Source organism: Molossus molossus, unplaced genomic scaffold (assembly GCF_014108415.1).
Source record: "Molossus molossus isolate mMolMol1 unplaced genomic scaffold, mMolMol1.p scaffold_m16_p_8, whole genome shotgun sequence".
Classification (NCBI taxonomy): Eukaryota; Metazoa; Chordata; class Mammalia; order Chiroptera; family Molossidae; genus Molossus; species Molossus molossus.
Genome location: NW_023425402.1, coordinates 11,290,210 through 11,313,323, shown reverse-complemented (window position 1 = coordinate 11,313,323; position 23,114 = coordinate 11,290,210). Strand labels below are relative to the sequence as shown.

The 23,114-nt window shown below is 56.9% G+C and overlaps 2 protein-coding genes across 4 annotated transcripts in view; one reads left to right on the top strand and one right to left on the bottom strand.

Annotated features, from left to right (window-relative positions):
- Positions 1–15,900, top strand: part of MOCS1 (molybdenum cofactor synthesis 1) — a 46,592-nt gene extending 30,692 nt beyond the window's left edge. Inside the window, exons 4-11 of one of the 2 annotated variants that reach the window (XM_036248748.1) lie at positions 4,801–4,965; positions 6,240–6,301; positions 6,600–6,711; positions 7,033–7,145; positions 8,351–8,461; positions 11,722–11,842; positions 12,273–12,320; positions 14,445–15,900. In XM_036248748.1, the coding sequence (XP_036104641.1) occupies positions 4,801–4,965; positions 6,240–6,301; positions 6,600–6,711; positions 7,033–7,145; positions 8,351–8,461; positions 11,722–11,842; positions 12,273–12,320; positions 14,445–15,205 (1,493 nt within the window). In that variant the 3' untranslated portion in view covers positions 15,206–15,900. Of the gene's footprint in view, positions 1–4,800; positions 4,966–6,239; positions 6,302–6,599; positions 6,712–7,032; positions 7,146–8,350; positions 8,462–11,721; positions 11,843–12,272; positions 12,336–14,444 lie in introns of both variants that reach the window. The other variant, XM_036248749.1, reaches the window with a different exon arrangement.
- A 2,567-nt stretch (positions 15,901–18,467) lies between these two features.
- Positions 18,468–23,114, bottom strand: part of DAAM2 (dishevelled associated activator of morphogenesis 2) — a 44,289-nt gene continuing 39,642 nt past the window's right edge. For both annotated transcript variants that reach the window (XM_036248372.1, XM_036248373.1), the window contains 4 exons: positions 22,262–22,322; positions 20,827–20,958; positions 19,572–19,742; positions 18,468–19,312 (listed from right to left, as the gene is read on the bottom strand). In XM_036248372.1, the coding sequence (XP_036104265.1) occupies positions 19,091–19,312; positions 19,572–19,742; positions 20,827–20,958; positions 22,262–22,322 (586 nt within the window). In that variant the 3' untranslated portion in view covers positions 18,468–19,090. The remainder of the gene's footprint in view (positions 19,313–19,571; positions 19,743–20,826; positions 20,959–22,261; positions 22,323–23,114) is intronic.

Below are 23,114 nucleotides of genomic sequence, written 5' to 3'. Positions count from 1 at the left end.
ACTTTACAAGATGATCCCCTGATAATTCTAGTATGAAAGTACCCATCTGACACCTTACGTGGTTATTACAATCTTACCGACTCTACCCCCTCTGCTGTACTTTACATCCTGTGAGACTGTTTTATAAGGTCCAATTTGTGCCTCTTAATCTCTTCCCCTTTTCACCCAGCCTCCCAACCCCCTCCCATCTGGCAACCATTGGCTTGTTCTCTGTATCTATGAGTCTGTTTCTGTTTTATTTGTGCATTTATTCTTTAGATTCCACAGATAAGTGAAATCATATTAACTACTGTTTTTAACCTGCTCTCTGCACTTAGTATGGCATGTTGTCTCCCCACATCCTAGCATACTGTTTTACAGAGTCATTTCGATTGCATGATATTCCATCATCTAGACAAAGCATAATTTAGCCACTTTTCTGCTACTGGGTATCGGAATGATTTCCCACTGCCTTTTATTATGTATGCCTCACTCTTTAATGAACATCCTGTAGATAAATGTTGCTCACACCCGTGATTATTTCCTTAGGCAAATTCTTAGAGCTGGACTTCCGGGCACCGGCTTTCTCAAGTACCGTACATGACTTCTTATAGCACGAGCAAGTGCACTTCCATGCAGCCTAAGCGATGCTTAAACTGGTGCTTTCCTGCTGCCCTTTTCCAGGCTTTTCCCCAGTTCTCCCTCGGGCACTCCGCTCCTGGTTTCTGCTCTCACGCAGAGATGAGCTGCCTCGTCACCAAAATTCGTGCATTCAAGTAGTTTGAAATACATTTTACCTCTAGACAAGTAAATATAAAAATCACCTATAATAATGCTATGATCAAAGATAACCACTGTGGACATTTTGACATAATATCTTTTCTCTAGATTTCATTTGCTATAAATGTGAGTAGGTAGGTGTTTGTTTTTTTCGTTCTTGTTCTTTTGTGTGCAGTCTGGGAGAATCCCCCTGCTCGGTATTCCGGCTTGCTCGTTTGCTCTTCAGTTGTGTCCCTCCTGCTGTCTCATTAAGTTTCTTTCTTTCTATAACTATATATTTTATAACTTTCTCTCTCTATATATTTCCATAACTATATATATTTTATAACTTTCTATAAAGCATATAACCATATGTATTTTATTTTTAAGAGTTCTAATTAGTTCTTTTTCTTATTTCAGAATTTAATATTTAACCCCTGGAGGATACTTACTCTGATTTTTTGTATTGAGATATAATCAACATATAATATTGTATTCATTGCAGGTGTACAATATAATGAATCAATATTTGTACACATTGCAAAATGTTCACCACAATAAGTATAGTTAACATATATTACCACACATAGTTTTATTTTATTTTCTTGTGATGAGAACTACTCTCTTAGCAATGTTCAAATATGCAATATAATATTAACTATAGTCATCATGCCATACATTTCATCCTTAGGACTTTATTTTATAACTGGGTGTTTATACCTTTTGACCTTCTTTACCCATTTCACTCACCCCCTACCACCCATCTCTGGTGATCACCAATCTGTTTTCTTTATTTGTGAGTTTGGGTTTTTTTTGTTTTTTTTATTTTTTATGTTTTTAGATTCCACATATAAGTGAGATCATATCATATTTTTCTTTGTCTGGTTTACTTCACTTAGCATAATGCCTTCAACGTCCATCTATGTCACAAACGGCAAGATTTTCTTCTTTTTAGGGGTGAATATATACCATTTGTGTGTGTGTGTGTGTGTGTGTGAGAGAGAGATATTTTCTTTATCCATTCATTCACTAATGGACAATTAGGTGACTTCCATGTCTTGGCTTATTTTAAATAATGCTGTAATGAACAGCATTTGATGTAATCCTGTTTTTAATTTTAATTTTATTTAATTTAATTTTTTCTTTATACTTTTAGTCTCATACCAAACCCAATTCAACGAAATAAGCTTTTAAAGATTTTATAAACTCTACAATCATAATTCTAGATGCTCTACCATACTCTAATCATCTGCAGTAAGGTAGGTAGTAAATATTAAGGGGAAAAACAAATATTGCTAGTTTACCTCTTTGTGTTATAAAGTCTTTCTCATGTCTTTTTAAAAATCTTTATTGTTGAAAGTGTTACAGATGTCCCATCCCCCCCCCACACAACCCTTTCCTTCCCATTTCCACCCCCCTCCTGCTTTCCCATACTATCATCTGTATCCATTGGATATGCATATATGCATATCAGACCTTTCTTTTATCTCTTTCCAACTTCCCCCCACCTTCCCTCTGAGGTTTGTCAGTCTGTTCAGCATTTTTATTTTTTTGTTGCCTTTGCTTTTGGTGTCAGATCCAAATAAATCAGTACCAAGACCAGCGTCAAGAAGTTTACCACCTATGTTTTTCTTCCAAAGGTTTTATCATTTCATATCAAATCTTTATTTCATTTTGAGTTAATTTGTTTGTATGGTGTAATATAGTGGTCATTTTCATGTGGCTGCGCAGTTTTCTCAACACTATTTATTGAAGAGACTGTCCTTTCCCCATTGCATATTCTTAGTTCCTTTGCCTTAAATTAATTGAACATATGTGTGTGGGTTTATTTTGTGCTCTTAATTCTTTTCCGCTGATTTCAAATTATGTTACAAAGCTGTAGTAATCAAAACAATAGGCAATATACATGTTTTGATAGCTTTGTAACATAGTTTAAAATCAGCAAGTGTGATGCTTCCAGCCTTGTTCTTCTTTCTCAAGATTGCTCTGGCTACATGAGGTCTTTTGTGGTTCCATACAAATATTAGAATTGTTTGTTTTATCTCTGTGAAAAATACCATTGGAATTTTTATAGGGATTGCATTGAATCTTTAAGGGAATCTTTGATAGGGATTTTTTTAAGTAGCATGGATATTTTCAAAATAAGAGTTCTTTCAGTCCATGAGCACAGAATATCTTTCCACTTACTTGTGTCTTCCTCAGTTTCTTACATCAGTGTCTCACAGTTTTCAATGCACAGACCTTTCACCTGCTTGGTTAAATTGATTCCTAGGTATTTTATTCTTTTGAATGCAATTGTAAACAAAATTTTTTTCTTACTTTGATAGTTTATAATTAGTGTATATACAACAGATTTTTGTGTATTGACTTTGTATCTTGCAACTTCACTGAATAGTTTTTAGGTGGAGACTTTAGGGCTTTCTATATTTCATATTATATGTCATCTGCAGTGACAGTTTAACTTTTTTCCATTCTTATTTAAATGCTTTTTATTTATTTTTCTTGCCCAATTGCTCTAGCTAAGACTCCTAATGCTCTGTTGAATAAAAGTAACAAGAGTGGGCATTCCTGTCTTGTTCCCAGTATGAGGAAAAGATTTGAGCTTTTCACCATTGAGTATGATGTTAGCTCTGGGCTTATCATTTATGGGCTTTATTATGTTGAGCAACGTTCCTTTTATGCTCCTTTGATGAGAGCTTTTATCATGAATGCATGATGAATCTTGTCAATGCTTTTTCTGCATTTATTGAGATGACTGTATGTTGTTTATCCTTCATTTTAGTAATGGTGGCATATCACATTGATTGATTTGTGGATGTTAAACTGTCCTTGCATTCCTGGAGGGGATCCCTCTTGATCATGGTGTATAACCCTCTTACAGTATTGTTGAATTTGGTTTGCTAATATTTGTCGAGGATTTTTGCATCTATGTTCATCTAACTCTGAATTTTAAAAGAATCATCTTCTGTTATCTTTTTTACTTTTCCTTCCTCTTTTATTTCTCTATTTGTGAAATGTATCTTTCTTTCTCAGCATCATCTTTAAATGTTTGCTGATTCTTGGCTGCACTCATCCCCGTGCCCAAGGTCTCTGCTGGCCTGGCTGTCAGTGCTGCTTTTGTGTGTGCTAGTTGCCCTGAGGTTGTGGACAGGGGCCCGAGGTCCTGCTCAGCTTCTGGGTTTCAGGGCTCCCACGTTTCCTGGCTTACCAGCTACTCAGGTCTTCCCCCACCCTGTTTGGCTAGCTTAAGTGCTCTGGCCTTGGGGTAAAGTGCTGCTGCCTTCTCCCTGCTCCTAGGGGTGAGAGGGAGGCTAGCTTGCGCAACTCGTCCAAATATAATTCCCTAGCAAGGCAATCCCTTGACATAACCAGGGATCCTTCTACCCCCTGTCTGTATGACTGCTAAGCCTGGTGCATGCCCACCACCCTCCCACTTTGTACAGAACCTTTTCCTGTGCATGCTTTGAGCCGTGGTCACCTCGCTCCATTGGATCCCCCTCTGCTTTCTGTCTTTCGGTATTTCTCCACCTTCTGGGCCATCGAAGGCATTCCTTCTTGCCTTCCAATGCTATTATGTTGTTGTTTTTTTTAATCCTTCTGTTATTTCTGGACACTTTTGGTGGAATGGAGTAGTCCATTTAGTGCATAATCCAAACCAGAGGATCAGGACCTTGAGTTGGTTATTAAGAGCATAGTTCTGGAGTCAGGTGCACATGGCTTGATTCTCAGCTCTTCCTCTTACTAGCTGTGTAACTTGAAGCAAGTTTCTTAATCTCTCTAGGCCCCCCCTTTCCTTGTCTGTTCCATGGGGATCAGCATTGTTGTGCCGCTTCGATGAGCTTGTGCACCAAAGCCCTCAGCAGATATCTAGCAGAGTGAACTCTCAATGTTTAATCTTGTGGTTACTTTTATCATTGTTTTTATTCTTGTTTCTTATTAAGTTAAGCCTGGTTAGTTGAGGTCCACAGAGGCCTCCTTTTCTATCCATCTTGTTTGAACTGCGCCTTCCCCGGGCCTCACCAAGAGCATGTAAGCTGAGGCCGCCTCCTGTTCTTCCTACAGCCCAGCTCAATCGGTTGGAGGGGCTCAGGAATATCAGTGTCACCACCAACGGCATCAACCTGGCCCGGCTGCTGCCTCAGCTTCAGAGAGCTGGTCTCAATGCCATCAACATCAGCCTGGACACGCTGGTGCCAGCCAAGTTTGAGTTCATTGTTCGCAGAAAAGGTGATCAGAAGCAGCTCCCAGTGGACAGTGTCCCTCCTAGGCCCCCGTAGCTGGGATCCCTGGCTGGGGCTATGGCGAGAGGCCTGGTCTCTCGCTCTTGGGGTCTGGGCTGTAGATAAGCCTAGGCTTCACCCCTCACCCACCCCAAATATCCCTCGTCTTTGTAGCCACCCCCCTGGGGAATTCTGGGGATCAGATGCTGAGAGCTAATGGTGACCAATCTCCCCCTCCCCTGCCTCAGTTTGCCCAGGACTAAGAGGGTTTCACGAACTCACGACTTTCTGTTTTAAAACCAACATCATCCCTGGCAACCTGGAATGAGCTGGTTACCCTGTAATGAGCTCTGAGACGTGGGGCCCCCAGGATGGCGGCAGCTGTTGCTCCCTGTGCCTCTCCCCGCAGCCCCCGCAGCAGGCACACCCTGGCCCCTTCCCACTGGGCTTCCTCGTAGCAGGCTGGGAGGTAGACCAGCAGGAGCCCCCTGACTCCCTTGGGCCGGGGGCTTCACGTGGGGGCAGAGGTCCTTGCCTGCGTACAGCCCTCCCTGTGCTGCAGAAGTGCCCCCGAGTCCTTGCCCTCTGGGAAGGGCTGCTCCAGGCACTGCGGGGGGACAGACACACAGTACCTCCCTGCAGCACAGGCCAAGCTGTGGTGCCATTAGGTCACCTTCGTCTGTCTAGAGGGAGAGAACTCCTGGCAGGGGAAAACCTAGAGGGCTTCCCAGGAGAGGCGTGCAGGCTGGGCCTTGAGGAACCGGGTGGAGGGGTCAGGTCTAGGGAGCTTACCCTGAGGGGGTCTGTCTGTCTAGAACCAGCAAGCGGTCCGAGGAGGACAGGAGGTGTGTCTGTGGGCTCCACCCCCCACATACACCCTCATCTACCCCCTGTGTCCGCATCTCCTTTCCCAGAACGAGGACTGGAGACGGTCTGTCCTTCCGTCAGCTCTCCCTCCCATCCACACCCCTGTGCCCCGTGGGGAGTGCTTCTGGAGGAGAGCGGTTCTAGGGCATCCTGACGCATTTTGTAAACCCAATTAGCACCATTTTCTGATTTAGTCAATAAAGTCTTTGTGACATACACCTACATAATATCCTCAATTTTGCCTCTGGGTCTACAAAACCTAAAATCTTTAGACCCAACCCTTCACAGAAAACGTGTCCACCCCAGACTCAGCATCTCGGAGACGCCTCACAGCCAGGGCTCCCTCCGCGGGGGCGGGGGCGTGGGCGGGGGCGTGGGCGGGGGAGCCCTGCCTGGACCTTCTCTTCCCCGCAGGCTTCCACAAGGTCATGGAGGGCATCCACAAGGCCATCGAGCTGGGCTACAGCCCTGTGAAGGTGACGTGCCCCAGCTACTGCCCTGACTCTCGGGCCCTCCACCCTGGTTGGCCTCTCCCTGTCGGCCCATGTCCCCTCCCCACCACTTCCGTGCCCACTGCATCCAGTCCTGCCCCTCACCCCCCCAGGAAGGGGGCAGTGTGACCCCATGGAATCCTAACCCAAAGAGAACTGGAGGGTGAAAGGCAAGGGTTGGGGACCCCAGGGGAGAGCTGAGGCAGGTCCCAGATTCCCCAAGGTCATCCTTGCAAACAAAAGCCCTGGGGGACAGCGCTCATGGTCCCTGTGCCCCTGGCAGGTGAACTGTGTGGTGATGCGAGGCCTGAATGAAGAGGAGCTCCTGGACTTCGTGGCCTTGACCGAGGGCCTCCCCCTGGACGTGCGCTTCATAGAGTACATGCCCTTCGACGGTCAGTGATGGGGGCGGGGAGAGGAGGCTGGGCCTGCGGGCAGAGCATGGAGACCCCGAGAGGGTGAAGTGGGGCAGCAAGGTCTGGCTCTCACTGTGGGTGCTGCTGACCTCCAGTCCTGCTGTGTGTATGGAAATGTCTCCGGGATGGGGTTGGGGGAGGGGCCCCACAGGCTCGGCTGCCATGGAGCATGGGAGGCTGATAGGCAGGGCCTGCTGACCTCCAGTCGGAGAGATGTGGTTTCTGGGCTGTGCGGGATGGTGGGCCTGGAGCCCCAGGCCCCTGCAGCGCTGCACTCAGGAGCCTCCAACCCCCATACAGGCAACAAGTGGAACTTCAAGAAGATGGTCAGCTACAAGGAGATGCTGGACACCATCCAGCAGCGGTGGCCGGAGCTGGAGAAGCTGCCCCAGGAGGAGTCCAGCACAGCCAAGGTAGGGGGGCAGCCCGGGGCTGGGCAGGGAGGACGGGGTGCCTGCAGCCTAGGATGGGAGAGCTGGCAGGGCCACACCGAGGTCAGAGCCGGGATGCAGGACCGTCCCTGTGAAGTAGGGAGCCTTTCAGTGCCCTCCCAGCAGCCCCCCTTCTCCTGGACAAAGCAGCCGCTGGCTGTGGGACGGGTTTAGATGCTTGTCTCAGGGCACATGCAGTTCGTGGTGGCAGGTGCTCAGTCTGCGCCTCCACGGGACTGCTCTGTCCACGCTGCCCACAGGCCCCGGGTAGATTTGCTCCCGGCAGGTCAGACACAGCAGAGAGCCCATCCCACTTGTGCACCAGGGCCTGCTGTGCCGAGGGCCTGGGTGCTCCTCCGGGCCTGCTGTGCCGAGGGCCTGGGTGCTCCTCCGGGCCTGCTGTGCCGAGGGCCTGGGTGCTCCTCCGGGGCCTCTGTGCCGAGGGCCTGGGTGCTCCTCCGGGCCTGCTGTGCCGAGGGCCTGGGTGCTCCTCCGGGGCCTCTGTGCCGAGGGCCTGGGTGCTCCTCCGGGCCTGCTGTGCCGAGGGCCTGGGTGCTCCTCCGGGCCTGCTGTGCCGAGGGCCTGGGTGCTCCTCCAGGGCCTCTGTGCCGAGGGCCTGGGTGTTCCTCCGGGCCTGCTGTGCCGAGGGCCTGGGTGTTCCTCCGGGCCTGCTGTGCCGAGGGCCTGGGTGCTCCTCCGGGCCTCTGTGCCGAGGGCCTGGGTGCTCCTCCGGGCCTCTGTGCCGAGGGCCTGGGTGCTCCTCCGGGGCCTCTGTGCCGAGGGCCTGGGTGCTCCCCCGGGGCCTGCTGTGCCGAGGGCCTGGGTGCTCCTCCGGGGCCTCTGTGCCGAGGGCCTGGGTGCTCCCCCAGGGGCCTGCTGTGCCGAGGGCCTGGGTGCTCCCCCAGGGGCCTGCTGTGCCGAGGGCCTGGGTGCTCCCCCAGGGGCCTGCTGTGCCGAGGGCCTGGGTGCTCCTCCGGGGCCTCCTGTGCCGAGGGCCTGGGTGCTCCCCCAGGGGCCTGTTGTGCCGAGGGCCTGGGTGCTCCTCCGGGGCCTCTGTGCCGAGGGCCTGGGTGCTCCTCCTGGGGCTCCACTGCAGGGCTGCGGAGTGAGGGCTCTGAGGTGAGGGCATGAGAGCTGGTGCTCTCCACCCATGTCCCCTCTCTGCCCTTCTTTGCCTCTTCACCCAGACCTTTAAAATCCCTGGCTTCCGAGGCCAGGTCAGCTTCATCACATCCATGTCTGAGCATTTCTGTGGGACCTGCAACCGGCTGCGGATCACTGCTGACGGGAACCTCAAGGTGAGCGTTCTGAGTGCCCTCCCCCCTGCGCCCCTTGCTGGAGAGAGAGGCCGGCACAGCAGGGGCTGGTGAAATAGTGTCGGATTTGGGAGGTCACAGGAGTAGCAGGGGAGGTGAAATAGCCCCCGTGGAACCATCACCCAGATTCCTTGCTTGGGTCCCTAAAGTAACTTGCACCTCATTAGGAGCCATAGTTGGGGGTAGGGGTGAAGGGTCACTGTGCACTCTGCCCCTTCCACCAGGCCAGGGGCTCAGCTCTGAGACCAGCCTCCGTTACTCATGTCTGATGAGCATGTGCGGTGTGTCTGCCTTGGGGGTAAAAGGGGGGCATAGACCTGCCCCACCCTTTAGGGTGCAAAGTCTCCTTGTAAAACCGACACAGCCGCTAAGGTGTGCAGGGCCAGGATTCTGTACAGATGAGTGGCCACAGCTCGTAAGGGTGCTGGACCTTGAGGGGCACGTTGTGGGCCTTGGTGAATCTTGCTGGGTGGTGTGGAAGGGAAGGCTGGGGAGGAGACAGGTGGGGTCAACCCTTGTCTGGCCGGGCAGACGGAAGTCAGATCTGGGAGAAAGGCTGCAGGGGCTTGAATGCCCAGGTGGAAGCTGCAGTGCTCTGCTGACAGGGGGCGCTGTGTAGAGTTCTGCTGACGGGGCACTGTGCAGAGTTCTGCTGACAGGGGGCATTGTGCAGAGTTCTGCTGACAGGGGGCGCTGTGCAGAGTTCTGCTGACAGGGGGCGCTGTGCAGAGTTCTGCTGACGGGGGGCGCTGTGTAGAGTTCTGCTGACGGGGGGCGCTGTGCAGAGTTCTGCTGACGGGGGGCGCTGTGTAGAGTTCTGCTGACGGGGGGCGCTGTGCGGAGTTCTGCTGACGGGGGGCGCTGTGCAGAGTTCTGCTGACAGGGGGCGCTGTGCAGAGTTCTGCTGACGGGGGGCGCTGTGTAGAGTTCTGCTGACGGGGGGCGCTGTGCGGAGTTCTGCTGACGGGGGGCGCTGTGCAGAGTTCTGCTGACAGGGGGCGCTGTGTAGAGTTCTGCTGACGGGGCACTGTGCAGAGTTCTGCTGACAGGGGGCGCTGTGCAGAGTTCTGCTGACGTGGCACTGTGCAGAGTTCTGCTGACAGGGGGCGCTGTGTAGAGTTCTGCTGACGGGGCACTGTGCAGAGTTCTGCTGACAGGGGGCGCTGTGTAGAGTTCTGCTGATGGGGCACTGTGCAGAGTTCTGCTGACGGGGGGCGCTGTGCAGAGTTCTGCTGACAGGGGGCATTGTGCAGTGTTCTGCTGACAGGGGGCGCTGTGTAGAGTTCTGCTGATGGGGCACTGTGCAGAGTTCTGCTGACAGGGGGCGCTGTGTAGAGTTCTGCTGATGGGGCGCTGTGTAGAGTTCTGCTGATGGGGCACTGTGCAGAGTTCTGCTGATGGGGCGCTGTGTAGAGTTCTGCTGACAGGGGGCGCTGTGCAGAGTTCTGCTGACAGGGGGCGCTGTGTAGAGTTCTGCTGATGGGGCACTGTGCAGAGTTCTGCTGACAGGGGGCGCTGTGTAGAGTTCTGCTGATGGGGCGCTGTGCAGAGTTCTGATGACCGGGGGCGCTGTGCAGAGTTCTGATGACCGGGGGCGCTGTGCAGAGTTCTGCTGATAGGGCGCTGTGCAGAGTTCTGATGACCGGGGGCGCTGTGCAGAGTTCTTCTGACCGGGGGTGCTGTGCAGAGTTCTGATGACAGGGGGCGCTGTGCAGAGTTGTGCTGATGGGGCGCTGTGCAGTGCTCTGCTGACAGGGGGCGCTGTGCAGTGCTCTGCTGACAGGGGGCGCTGTGCAGAGTTCTGCTGACGGGGCGCTGTGCAGAGATTCTGAGCACAGCGAAGTCACCGTCCCCACTCACATCTTCGGAAGAATAACCCACTGGATTTGGAACTAGGAAGACTGGTTAGGTGGACATTTAGTGCTGTTCCAAATATGTAAGAGTGGAAGGTGAAGATGGGGGAAGAATGGAGAGACCTGGTCGGGCAGGTGGAGGGAGGAGACGAAGGCATCTGTGGCTGGTTGATTCGGGACCTGGTTAGGATGCAGGTCGGGTGGCGGGTGGAGGTGGGATGGGTTCATATGCATCTAGTTTGACATCCAAAAGGAACTGTCCAGCTGTTGGTAGAAAGCTAAAAAGATTTTCCTAGAAGGGGATATAAAACTGACCTGAAGGTGGCTGGTGTGATTCGGCCCAGCGGGTGGAAGGTGGAAATCTGAAGGGAAGGACTGAAGAAGCCAATGAGGGGCGTGAGGGAGGCTGAGACACTGCAGGAGCCGCAGGTCTTCCCACCCTGGGGGGAGCGGCGTGGAGGACGGGTGTCACCCGGGCCCAGTGAGAGCTGGTGTCGTCAGGGAGGGAAGCAGCCCTTCAGTCAGCGTGGGGAGGAAGCGGAGCACACTCCCGGCCTCCCAGGCTCCCATCTCCCGTCGGCCACACCCAGGCGGAGGCCAGCTGGACGGGACCTGGAAGGTGGAGTCCAGAGGAGCCTCCTGGTGGCGGAGAGTGAGCCTAGGGCCTGGGGGAGAGGGGACGGGACTAACATGGGTGAAGCTTTGATGTCACTGCTGTCTTCTCTGGCGACTGCCCTTGGGGCGTCTCATTCTGTGAGTCCACAGAGCCTTTATGGTGCTGGCATGCAGTAGGTGCTTTGTGAGGCTCTGAGGGAGGGTGGGAGGTCTCTTCCTCTCCGGAACTGCCTCACTTATCCCTGAGCCTCCCCCCAGTTCCAGCCTCTCAGAGCTGGGGCCTCTGAGGCAGGAGGGACCAACCTCAGGACCCCATCCCCACCAGCCCTCTGCTGTTGCGTCACACACCAGGGGTCACAAGGAGGGGGGTGGGGCAGGCAGCTAACGTCCATGAGAGGAGGGGACTGAGGAACCAGGGGGTGTGCCCTCATCGGGCCCTCTGGTGGCCCCCAGGAGGCCCGGGCGGGGCTCTGGACTCCATGCGGTCTCCGCAGGCAGCTCTGTAGTTCCCTCCGGTGCTCTCCACGCTGAAGGCCCCACGGCCCTGAATCAGAGGTGGCCGGGGAGGTCCCATTCCACGCCCTGCCCTTCCAGCCTCGGAATCCTTCGTCCAGCACCTCTGCCCTCCCAGAGGGAAGTCCTGCCCTGCCCGTGCCCACCCTGGGAGGCCTGGGCGCTGGGCTCAGCCCCCGGGCGTCTCTAGGGATGGGCCGGGTCAGGGCTGAAGGGCCAGGTCAGGGCTCACACCCCCCTCCCCCGTGGTGACCCCTGCAGGTCTGCCTCTTTGGGAACTCAGAGGTATCCCTCCGGGACCACCTGCGGGCTGGGGACTCCGAGGAGCAGCTGCTGAGGGTCATCGGGGCTGCCGTGGGCAGGAAGAAGCCGCAGCACGCAGGTAAGGGCCGGGCTGGGCAGGCCGGGCTGGCGGCCAGCGGGGCACTGGCAGTTGGAGGGAGGTCGTAGTTTGGGGCGAGAGGGCAAAGGACGGCCGGCAGGGACCCAGGGCGACTCAGTGCTGTCCTCACTCCCAGTCACTCCTGGACCCTGTGACGGGGTGTGTGATAGTCCTCCTTGGGAGGCTGGCACAGAGGAGGGGCCCCTGGATTCTTGTGGGCTGTTTTATTCGGTGGGGGGAAGAGGGCTGTGGGGGGCAGGTCCTGCTGTCCACACACCTCTGGGCCGGGTCATGGGGCCCCGCAGTGCACAGTGCGCTCTGTCAGTGCTCGTAGGCAGTGCACCCTCGGGCTGTCACCTGCTGCCCATGTTCCTGTCACTGAACTGCCCCCCCCTGCTCCCCTTCCTTCCCCCTCTCTCCCTTACCCCAGGCATGTTCAATATCTCCCGGATGAAGAACCGACCCATGATCCTCATCGGTGGGTGACCCAGCAGTACGTAACCACTCCCCCTTGTCCTTGGGGTTCCCGTGGGGTAGGGCCACTGCCACAAGGCACCCCTGCATCCTGCATTTCGTCCTGATATTCTCAGCCCTGGTTTCTTCTGTTCCTCTTTGTCCTTTCAACCCTTCAAGCCTTGGGCGCCCTTCCCTGTACACGCCCCTCCCCAGCTGCAAAGACAGCCCTGCCTCACCAGAAACTGGGGGGTGCCCTCTGGATTTAATGACAGCTGAGCTGTGCCCCTAAAATAGAGATCCCAGTTAGAGCAGAGACCCTGTCCTCAGTTCTAGAGTGTCCCCACTCGGGCACAGTTCCAGGCGTCCCTCTAGTGTGGGCCCTGCCATGGGTGCATCTGGACCCCAGTGCCCGTCGGGCCCTCCCATGGGTGCGTCCGGGCCCCAGATCCCGTCGGGCCCTCCCATGGGTGCATCGGACCCCAGTGCCCGTCAGGCCCTCCCATGGGTGCGTCTGGGCCCCAGATCCCGTCGGGCCCTCCCATGGGTGCATCGGACCCCAGTGCCCGTCGGGCCCTCCCATGGGTGAATCGGACCCCAGTGCCCGTCGGGCCCTCCCATGGGTGCATCGGGCCCCAGAGCCCGTCGGGCCCTCCCATGGGTGCATCGGGCCCCAGAGCCCGTGGGGCGATGTGGTTAGCGTCTGTGCAGGGCAGAGCCAGAGGCAGCTAAGCCTGTCACTCACTGGTCTCGCCAGGGAGGACACAGCCAGGACCGCAGCTTCCCGGTTCCTTAGCTCCTGGAACTTAACACGATGTGAGCATCTTTCACTGCAGAGGAGGCTTCCAACACAAACACCATCTTGTAGAGTGTAGTGGTCTCCACCTGGGCAGCGCTGGGCCACGAGGAACGTCAGGGGTGCTGTGATCCCCCTGGCATAACGCCCAGACGAGCAGGGCAGCCTGGCCCCCTTGGCCACAGCCAGGTCTGGGCCCTGAGCTGCACCACGAGGCAGGAGAAAGCAGTGAGGAACACTAGGGGCGGGGGCTCTCTTCTGCCGGGGTTGGCGCAGGGCGAGCCGGAGGGGAGCAGGCTGCAGGGGGGCAAAGACAGCCAGGACCCCCTCCGCTCAGCCCCCAGAGGGGAAGGCAGCTCACCCAAGAGCCCCGCAGGGAAGAGAACTGACCACCTTGCCTCCCCCACCTGCAGCATCAGAGTCCTGGTGTGGGGTTGAGCCATGCCAACACACCTTGAAGGAGTGGGGGTACCTGGATGGCCAGCAGTGGGGTGCTGGATAGCCCCTTAGAAGAGAGCTTGTGCCTCTGACACTGGCAAGGTAGGGGCCAGAGCATGATGGAGAGCTGGAAGTGGGGAGACCGGTTTGCTCCGGGCGACCTAAGATCACTCTGCAGGACAGTCGCTGGACCAGTCTGGTTTCTGAACACCACCCGTGCCTAGAACGGGCCCCACACTCAGCGCATCCGGACCACGGGGATCTCGTCCCGTGAGACGCGGGGGAGGGAGGCCTGGGTGGGAGTCGGCGTCTCCAGCAGTTCTCGGGGGCACTGGTGTGCCGGTCGCCCTTTGAGGTTCCCGGGGCCTTCGGGACCACTGGCAGCCGCCTGTCGTAGGTGCCCGTCCGACGGGCTCGTTTAAACAGGGTGCCTGTTCCCACCCAGGGGCTAGTCTGCAGTGACAGGATCACTGCGAACTCTCCCAGAGAACGTGGAGACGCAGCCCGCGATTGTCATTCAGGCCGAGACCTCACTGCAGTTTTCTTTTAAGAAAATGAAGAGACATGGAGAGGTCCTCAATCCGGGCTTCGGGCTTCAGACCTTAGGTGTTTCCTATGAGAACTTGGGCAACAAGGTTCTGGGAGGAGGTTGAGCCCGGACCCCCCACCACCACTGTGGGGCAGTCAGAAGCGGGTGGGGTTTGTCCGGTGTAACACCTGGGAAGGGCTGCACACCTGTATCCCGGGGAACCCCACCTGCGAGTCTTCCGTGTTATCTCCTCGCTCTGCTTCTGTTCTTCCGCCTTTCCCCAGAGTGGAAGAGAACTCGAAGTGGGGTGGGGGAATAGTTGGGAGAAGAGGTGGAAAGAGAATGACCTTTGGACTAACCTCTTCTCTTTCCTCCTTGCCTCCCAGAATTCTCTTTGCTGCTCCAAGATTCCCCACCAGCCCTTCCAGCCGTTTCCTCTTGGGACTCACTCAGCATCCAGGGTCTGAGACACAGAGTGGGCGTCTCCAGCCAGGAGGCGGCTTTGTGGAAAGGATGCTGGGTCCCCCAACCCCCTCCCCTCACCCGGCGATGGCTGGGGTGTGGCTCCCCTCAGAGACACTACAGTTCCCACTCAGACTCAGATACCAGCCCAAAGTGCCTTAGCCCCGTGCCCCAGGCTCCTGCGACCCACTCAGGATGGCTGCCGACCTCAGACGAACTCACCCACGTGGACTCAGAAGGACGGGCAGTCATGGTTGATGTGGGCAGTAAGCCAGACACAGCACGGGTGGCCGTGGCCTCTGCCGTGGTCCTCCTGGGGCCTGTGGCCTTCAAACTCGTCCAAGAGAACCGGCTCAAGAAAGGAGATGCCCTGGTGGTGGCCCAGCTGGCGGGAGTCCAGGCGGCCAAGCTGACCAGCCAGCTGATCCCTCTGTGCCACCAGGTGGCCCTGAGCCACGTCCAGGTGCGGCTGGAGCTGGACAGCACGCGCCACGCCGTGGCCATCCAGGCATCTTGCCAGGCCCGGGGCCCCACCGGCGTGGAGATGGAGGCCCTGACCTCGGCTGCTGTGGCCGCCCTCACCCTGTATGACATGTGCAAGGCTGTCAGCAGGGACATTGTGTTGGGGGAGATCAAGCTCATCAGCAAGACAGGGGGTCAGCGGGGGGACTTCCATCGGACTTAGCGCTCCCGCCCCCTCACCCCCGGCCCAGCCAGATCAAGAGATGGGATGCAACTGGACCGAGGAAAGATGTCTAGGTCTTAACTCCGTCACTGTTTACTTTCCCCAGTAGGGACCCCAGGTCAGTTCACCCCTTACTGCTAGAGGACCTGTGACGGCCTGTGAGGTGTCCTTCACTCAGAGGAAACCGCAGGCCCCTCGCCTTCCTGGACACTAGGTCACGGGAGGGTCGCAGTGAGCCACGCTAGATACTGACAAGTCAGTTATGCTACCTGCGCACCGTTTCAGACAACCAGTTTGAGTCCAGCCCGTAACTTCCGCTCCTCACGTTGGGTTTTCTCCTCTGCTGCTTCCCTGGGAAGAGGATAAGGGCTCACGAAGCAGAGGACCCACGTGGAGGGAGCACAGCTCGCGCTGAGAATGTACGACTTCTCTTCGGCAGCCCTGCCTGCCCCTGCCTCTCGCCCTGCGTCCTCAGAAAGTCTGGTCCCTCCTGCCTGCTCCCTGGCCTGCCCCCTCCTCAGACACACACGCGGGCTGCAGCCCTGAGGACCCCTGACCAGCTGGTCATGCTCACGCCACACCTGGCCTGTGCACTGCTATTCCCCCCACTGCCCCCCTTGGTTCTGGAACATATCAGGGAAAGAAGAGAGTTGATTGCCTTCCCCTACAGCGCACAAAATAAAGCCTTGATGCCAACCCTGCAGACGCAAGAGCGGGCTGTTCTGTGCACAGGACACTGGCTGCTCGGTTTCCTGCCCCCTCAACGCCCTCCCAAAGCCCTCCCCGGGGAGGAGGAGCAGGGATGCTGGGAAGGCTGGAGGGATGTCTTCCCTCTATCCCCACCTTCCCTGTGGGAGAAGGGAGGAGGGGGTGGGGGCGTGGAAATGCACCGTCTACAGGAAGCGGTCCGGTGGGGTGTCTGAAGCTCAGCGCTGGCCAGCAGGTCAGGGGTGCAATAAGACGTTCCTGGGTTTCACATCCCCCAGCCCTGGACTCGTCTGGTGGGTTCACCCTCGGGGCCACCCCTCCTGCCTCCCCTCTGCCCTACACCTGCTGTGCTGCTGAATGTTTTACAGCCATCTCAGGAAGAGGAAAGGCCATGAGAACTGGCTTGAAAATGTCACAGTTGCACACTCAGAGCTGGTGGGCGCCAGCTCCAACGTGCCCCGGCCGTGCCTGGTCCCCAGCCCACCTCAAGTCCCCACGAGAAGAAAGCACACGTTTTGAGGCAGGCTGGGGGGTGGTATGGATTTAATAGCTTTTAGTATTACAATATATTCTTATAAAAAAGGTGCGGGTAAAAGGACGCTGCCGATTTCATACATTGACCTCATTTGCCCTCTGAGACAGCTGGTGAGCGGCCTTGGCGCGAAGGCCTGGTCGCGGTGGGGAGGGGACCGCACACTCCCCGCTGGTGGAGACAGGGCGGGGAGGGCTACCCCGAAAGGCCCCTGCCCGAACCACACCTCACTTCCATCCAGGAGGGGGCGTGGGCGCTGCTGCCAAAGGGGACAGGTTGCATTAGGTTAACTGGATTTTACACTGGACACGAACTAGCGGGAGAAATCTGCCCGAAGGCGGCAGGAAGGATGGGGAGGGCACTGGGAAAGACCAAGGAACGAACAGGCGTAGACACGTAGTGAGTCAAGGACCAGCTCGGCCGTCTCCACGGGCACCGGCCCTGCTGCCCAGTGAGCCGCACGGCCTGGGGGCAGCCCCTCTCGGAGATCTGGCTACAGTGGTGTCTGGCGCAGAGCCACTGGCCAGACCTTGAAAATAATAAATAGAGAAGAAGTCGCTGGGGGTGAGAAGCCGGAGCCCTGGAACAATGTATGTGTCCTCTGTAAACTGCTGCTCCGCGAGGCCACGTGTCCTGACCAGCGTCCATGCTCGTCCTTCGTCCTCTCCCATGCGGGTGGGAATCGGGGTTTGGATGTGATTCTTGGGTGGGAAGCGGCGCCCCCCCGTTTCCGCCCTGTGGGTTAGGTTGACCCCAGCCAGTCCCAGAGGGGAGTTCAGAGACCCACCCACAACTTCCCGTCATCCCAACGCCAGCGTCCTGCGGGGGCGCGCGCCTGTACGATGGCAGAAGGCTCTGCCCCCTTCCGGCAGCCGTCGCCTGGGCTCCAGGTGGCCCTTCGCACAGGTCCTGGCCAGACTTGCCCTTGCTCAGATCCCTCCCCCTCGAACCAACACACATGCTGGGCTCTCCAACCTTGTTTCTTCCCCGAAGCTACTACGGCCCCTCCCCAGCCCCCCAGGAATCTGAAGTAGGAAAAAAATAGGCAGCTGAAGAGTGGACCCAGCCCACCGGTCTGTCCCCTGGCGGTGACCCTGAGCCGGAGGAGGAGGCGGGAAGGTGGGAAACATACAGGGAGGGGCAGGAGGACAGGGGCAAGGAGCCCCGGGATAGGGGTTCCGGCAGGCAGAGTCGAGGCGGCAAGGTCAACTCGAGGGGGAGAAATGTGTTGGGAAATAAGAGCCTTGATGGGCCTGACCTCACCTCCCCTCTCAGAAGATAGCGTTTTGTTTAGATACAGCATCAACCCACCCACTCAAGATGGCCAGCACGGAAAACGGGAATGGACGGAGGGGAGGTGGCAGTGAGCAGGAATGGGCCCCCGCAGTCCGGTGGAAGAACCCAATCAGGTACCGACGATGGGGGTGGGACCCCCGCCAGCCCCCTTGGCTCCTCCAGGCAGTGCACTCCCCAGGGAAGTCAGCCCTCCCCCCATCATCCCTCCCCCTCCCCCTGCTTCCCCTGCCTGCTCTGGCCCCGTCTGAACGCCCCAGAGGAGATACCTCAGGAGATGGCATGGAAATGCGGAGGGCAGCCCTGGCCCTCGGGGCCCTCTCGGGAACTGACACCCCAGCGCCAGCCTCAGCCAGACAGACACCCATGGTTTGAGGGGGTCTCCTAGCTGGACAGGGTGAAGGTCACTGTGGCTTCTGCCCCAGGCACGTCAGAGTTTGGGGTCTGAGTAACATGGAGTGGTAGACCAGAAAGCTCGAGGGGGGCTAGGCATTGACGCGCTGCCCTCTGATGGGGGGCTGTCAGGAAATCCTAGCCAACACGTGCGGTCACTGTCTCTGCAAGACCCTGGTCCAGGGCAGGTGGGGGATGGGTTTTGTTCCATGGTCCCTGTGCCCAAGGCGCGAGGTGTGGGTGACGAGCAGGGTCTTTGCCACCTCCCTTTATCAGGTTCACCGGGTGCCTGACAGCGGGCCACAGGCGTCAGAACCCGAAGGGGGTTCTGGGATTCTGGGTTAGTGGAGGGGACAGAGGTGACAGGGAAGGAAGGGAGTCTTCAGGCAGCCTGAGAGGCTTGGGGGTGGTGCCGGAGGACGCAGGCACTCCCCGCCCTGGGGCTCGGTCCCTGGGCTCTGCCAGCACCTTCCCCCCGGGGCCCATGCAGCTGGGACGCAAGAGGCCTCTTCCGTTCCATCAAGAGGAATTCGGGTCCCAGTCAATGTCACGTTCTGCTGCCTCTCGAGGGATGGGAGCCTGGGTTCTCACGCTGGCTCTCGGGGCGCCCACCCCACGGGTACTCCCCACTGCACATGACTCTGGACAAGACCCATGGGCCTGTCCAGCCCAGGCCTGGAACAGTGCTGTGCCAACGTGTGGCGCCCATGCCGAGCCTGCCAGGGGTGTCCAAGTGAGCCTCGGAGAGTGACCCCTGCGGGCCGGGGAGCAGAAGGATGGGAAGGGGAGCGGGGAGGCCCCTTCAGGTAAGTGTGGGGGACGCCAGGTCCTGCCTCACAGCCCAGCCCAGGGCCCAGCCCAGGGCTCTACGCCGAGCACCACGTGGTCTGTTCCCCGCCTCCTCCACAGCCCCTTGTCCATCCCTGTCTCCTGGCCTCCTGCTGCGGCCAGTCCCCAGGTCAATAATTTAGCCTGTTTATTGCCCGCTCCCGGGTGACTTCCAGGGCCTGGGCCCCTGACCGCTTGCGGCTGCGCTTGAGCTTGCACAAGTCCTTGTCGAACACTTCCCCGGAGCGCAGGGCCGACACCAGGTCGTCGAACTCGCCTCCCTCCTCCAGCGCGCTGCCTGCGTGGACCTTCCGCTGCCGCTGCCACCGCTCCCGCTCCCGCTGCTCCTTCAGCTGCAAGGGTGGGGCAGAGGGGGCAAGGCTGGAGCAGCCCGGGCGACTTCCCGCCAGCGTCCTCCGGGGGCAGCTCCTAGGCGGTGCGCCTGGATGCTGTGCGCCTCAGGCTGGGCAGACCGTTCTCCCCCCTTGGGGGCCTCCCCTCAGCCCTACAGTGTTTCTCAGGCCCTGCCCTCCTCACACACGCCCCTGCCACTGTCCCCCAGCAGCACCCACTCAGACCGGCCTCTCTCTTCAGGTCCTGCCCACCGCTCACCATGGCTTCCATGCGTGCCCGCCGCTCCTCCTCCTCCTTCCTCCTCCTCATGGCCTCCAGGTCCTGCCGGGCCTCCGAGAAGGCCTGCAGGAAGGTGTCGAAGATGCCGAAGAATTCATCTGGCTGCATCTTGCTGTCCTGCTCCCCAAAGTGCACCAGGGCCTTGGAGAACTGTTGGGGGAAGAAGGGGTGTTGGAGAGTCACCCCAAGCACTGTGGGCCCAGGCCATGTGGTTAGCTGGGTGCCAGCCAGAGCAGAGCCCTGTTCGAGGCTGGGGGCCTTTGCCATGGGTCAGGGCTGGAGAAGGAGAGACCCCATTACCATTGGAGTTGGGGTAAGGCTGAGGGAAAGGGTGGGGGTAGACACCCTAGGGACATGGCGGGGTGTCCAAGCAGGCTGATGCGGCTGCCTAGAGCCACTCTGTGTCTGTGACGGTTTGAGTGTGGGATCAGGAGCCGCAGACCCTGGGAAGGAACTCCCTGGTCAGAAATCAAAAGGACCTCAGAGATCATAGTTATTGGGCTAGTTCGTTAACCCTCTGTGCCTCGGTTTTCTCATCTGTAAAATGGGGATGATAATAACAGAACCTACTTCGGTGTTGTTTTGGGGTTTAAATGAGTTCATAGATGTCAAGTTCTAGCTATAACTCTATGTGCCAGGCACTGTTCTTTAATGAGGCTGTCATCTCTAACCCACTCAAAGTCCCCTGAAAAAGATCTCACTACACGCAGTGTGTTCCGTGGACCGGCGGGGGCATCTCCTGGGAGCTTCCTGGCAATGCTGAGTCTCAGGCCCCATTCCCGACCTTCTGAAGGAGGACGCGCATTTCAGTAAGACTCCCACAGATGGGTGCGTGCGTGCGTGCATGCGAGAAGCAGGAGGACAGCAACTGAGACCAAGGCCGAGCTCGTCAGGAGACTAACCCAGCTCTGTCTGTCACAGCTGGGCAACCTCGGGCAAGTTACTTAACCTCTCTGGATCTCAGTGGACACATCTGTTGAAAGGACTAATAGCCTTCCAACACCCCCATGCAGTGCATCGTGACACTGATGTAAAATACTCAGTGTGGTGCCTGCACCCGGCGCACGGACCGCGGTCCTTGCATCAGAGTTGCTATGGCTCTTTCTGTGGGAGTGAAGGCGGGTTATTCCTCAGCTCTGTGGTTCTGGGTCTGTCCCTCCGGGGCGTCTGGTAGGAGTGGGCGAAGGAGCCCTGTGCACATCAGGCCGAGTTGGAGCGGGCTCGGGCCCCTCACCTTGTCCCTGGCCTCGTTAAGCTGGTCCTCCAGCTCCGAGAAGCTGAAGCTGGAGACCGTGATGAAGTCGCTCATGACTGGGACAAACTTGTCATTGGGCTCCCGCACCCGGCGCTTCTGATATTCCAGCTCCTGAGGAGGGAGGGCGAGGTGCTGGTTAGACGGGGTGGGGGGGATCCGGGCTCCCACACCGCCCTCCCTTCTCCTCGATCGCAGGCCCCTGAGCCTTCCTTTGCAAGAGGGAATACCCCGGGGCCCCAACTTTAAGGGCAGCAACGGGTGTGAGAGCTATCGACCAGTCCCCCGGGCCATCTTCCTCTCTCTAGATCCTCTCTACCCCGGGTGTGGCCTGCCACCAGCCACCTCAACATCACCTGGGAAATTTGAAGACATACAGACCCTCGGGCCCCACCCCAGACCTGTGGAACGGGGTCTGCATTTTAACAGGACCCTCGGGTGATCCGTGTGCGCACTCAGGTACGAGAGGCATTCCTAAATCTAGCTGATGCTGCCGGTCCAGGGACCACGCTTCGGGGAGCACTTTATAAACTGGCAACCACCTCTGCACCCACCCCCCTCACAGTGCAATGAAAGGTTCTTTCTCATACATTTTTTAGTTAATCCTCAATATTTTTCTATTGATTTTCAGAGAGAGAGAGAGAGAGAGACATTGATGTGAGAGAGACACATTGATTGGTTGCCTCCCGCACGACCCCAACCTGGCATGAGGATCAAACCTGCAACCTAGGTACGTGCCCTTGGCTGGAAATCAAACCCGCGACCCTTCAGTCCTTGGGAAGACACTCTAACCACTAAGCCAAACCAGCCAGGGCCTTTCTCGTATTTAACTTTGTTCTCTAAGCTAATTCTTACCCACCTAACACCCCCACACATACACTCAGTGAAGACAGGAAAGGTCTCTAGTTCCTACATATGAGGATCAAAGGATTGGGGACGTCCCCATACTGACCCAGCCTAGCCTGGGCCAGAGAGAGTGTCGGCTGGAAGCCATCAGCAGGGATGACCTTGTCTCCAGCCCAGAGCACAGGCCAACCCCTCCCCTGGCCCTGGGAGGAGGTAAAGAAACAAGGCAGGGATTCCTGGGGAGGTCACACTGTGTGCTAGCTGCCCCTGGCAGCTCCCAAAGGATGTGGGTCCTCCTTCCCACCTACTAGAATCAAAGGTAAGCATGTGTCTCAGCGTCAAGGGTCCGTCTCAATGTCCCTCTTAGAGACTCAAGTTAAGCCCCAGATAATCCAGACATCTTCCCCGAGGGCTGGGTCTGTGCCAGAGGCTGTGCCCATCAGTCTGTCACCCAGCCAGGAACTTTGGGCCAGAAGTGCATTGGACAGGTCTGCTGCCTGGGGGCCACTGTCTGGCCCAGTGCCCCTGTCAGCATCCCCTCTAACCAGGCAGGCAGGGAAGATGTACTCACCACCTCGACCGCTCTCAGGCCCTTCCTGAGGTTGCCCACCTCCTTCTCCAGCTCTGCTAGGCTGTGGGGGGGACACGGAGGGGAGGGACAGGAGATGAGGGTGGTCCCGGGACAGGGCAGTGCAAAGCCCAGTGGCCTGGGGGTCGGGGACCTGTGCTCCAGCCCTGCACTGGCCACTAACACGTGGCAAAGCACCGCCCTCCCTGCTGTCTGTGCTTCTGTAAAATAGCAGGGGTGGGGCGTAAGTTCTCCAGATCCTTCAAGATCAGAAATGTCAGGTTTCTAACACATGGCCTCTGGCTTGGATTTCTTTCTTTTTACCACCAGGTAATACTTGTAAGCTCCTAACTTACAAGTGTTATTCTTGCACGCAGTGAGATTCCGTGCACATGAGCCAGGTAGCACCGCATCTCCACTTCCACGGAAGATGCTTCTCAGTCTGTGCATGCTCAGGCCTGACTTCTTGCCTGTAGCAGATACTGCCGGTGCCCCACCATCTCTCCTTGGTCCACCCGCTGCAGTGCCCAGGCCTGACTTCCAACTGCGAGCACTTTTTCTGGGAGCCAGAGAGTAATGCCCCACCCCCTGCACCCCTCGGCCAGGGACCCACGGGAGATGGTGTATGATGTCCCAGCTCCCTCGCCCCTCCGGTAACATAAGGAGAGTGAGTGTCCTACACTGTCTCCCAGGCTTCCCTGGAAAGTCAAGCTCCAGCTGCCCCCAGTGGTAGGTGACTGAATTACACCTCCTTCCCTGGCAGTCTTCCCAGGCCTGGCTCACTTCCCCGCCCCCACTCTGCTTCCTGGGAGCATCTCTGAAAGAAGGATTGGACAGCAAATAGTCTGTCTCGTTT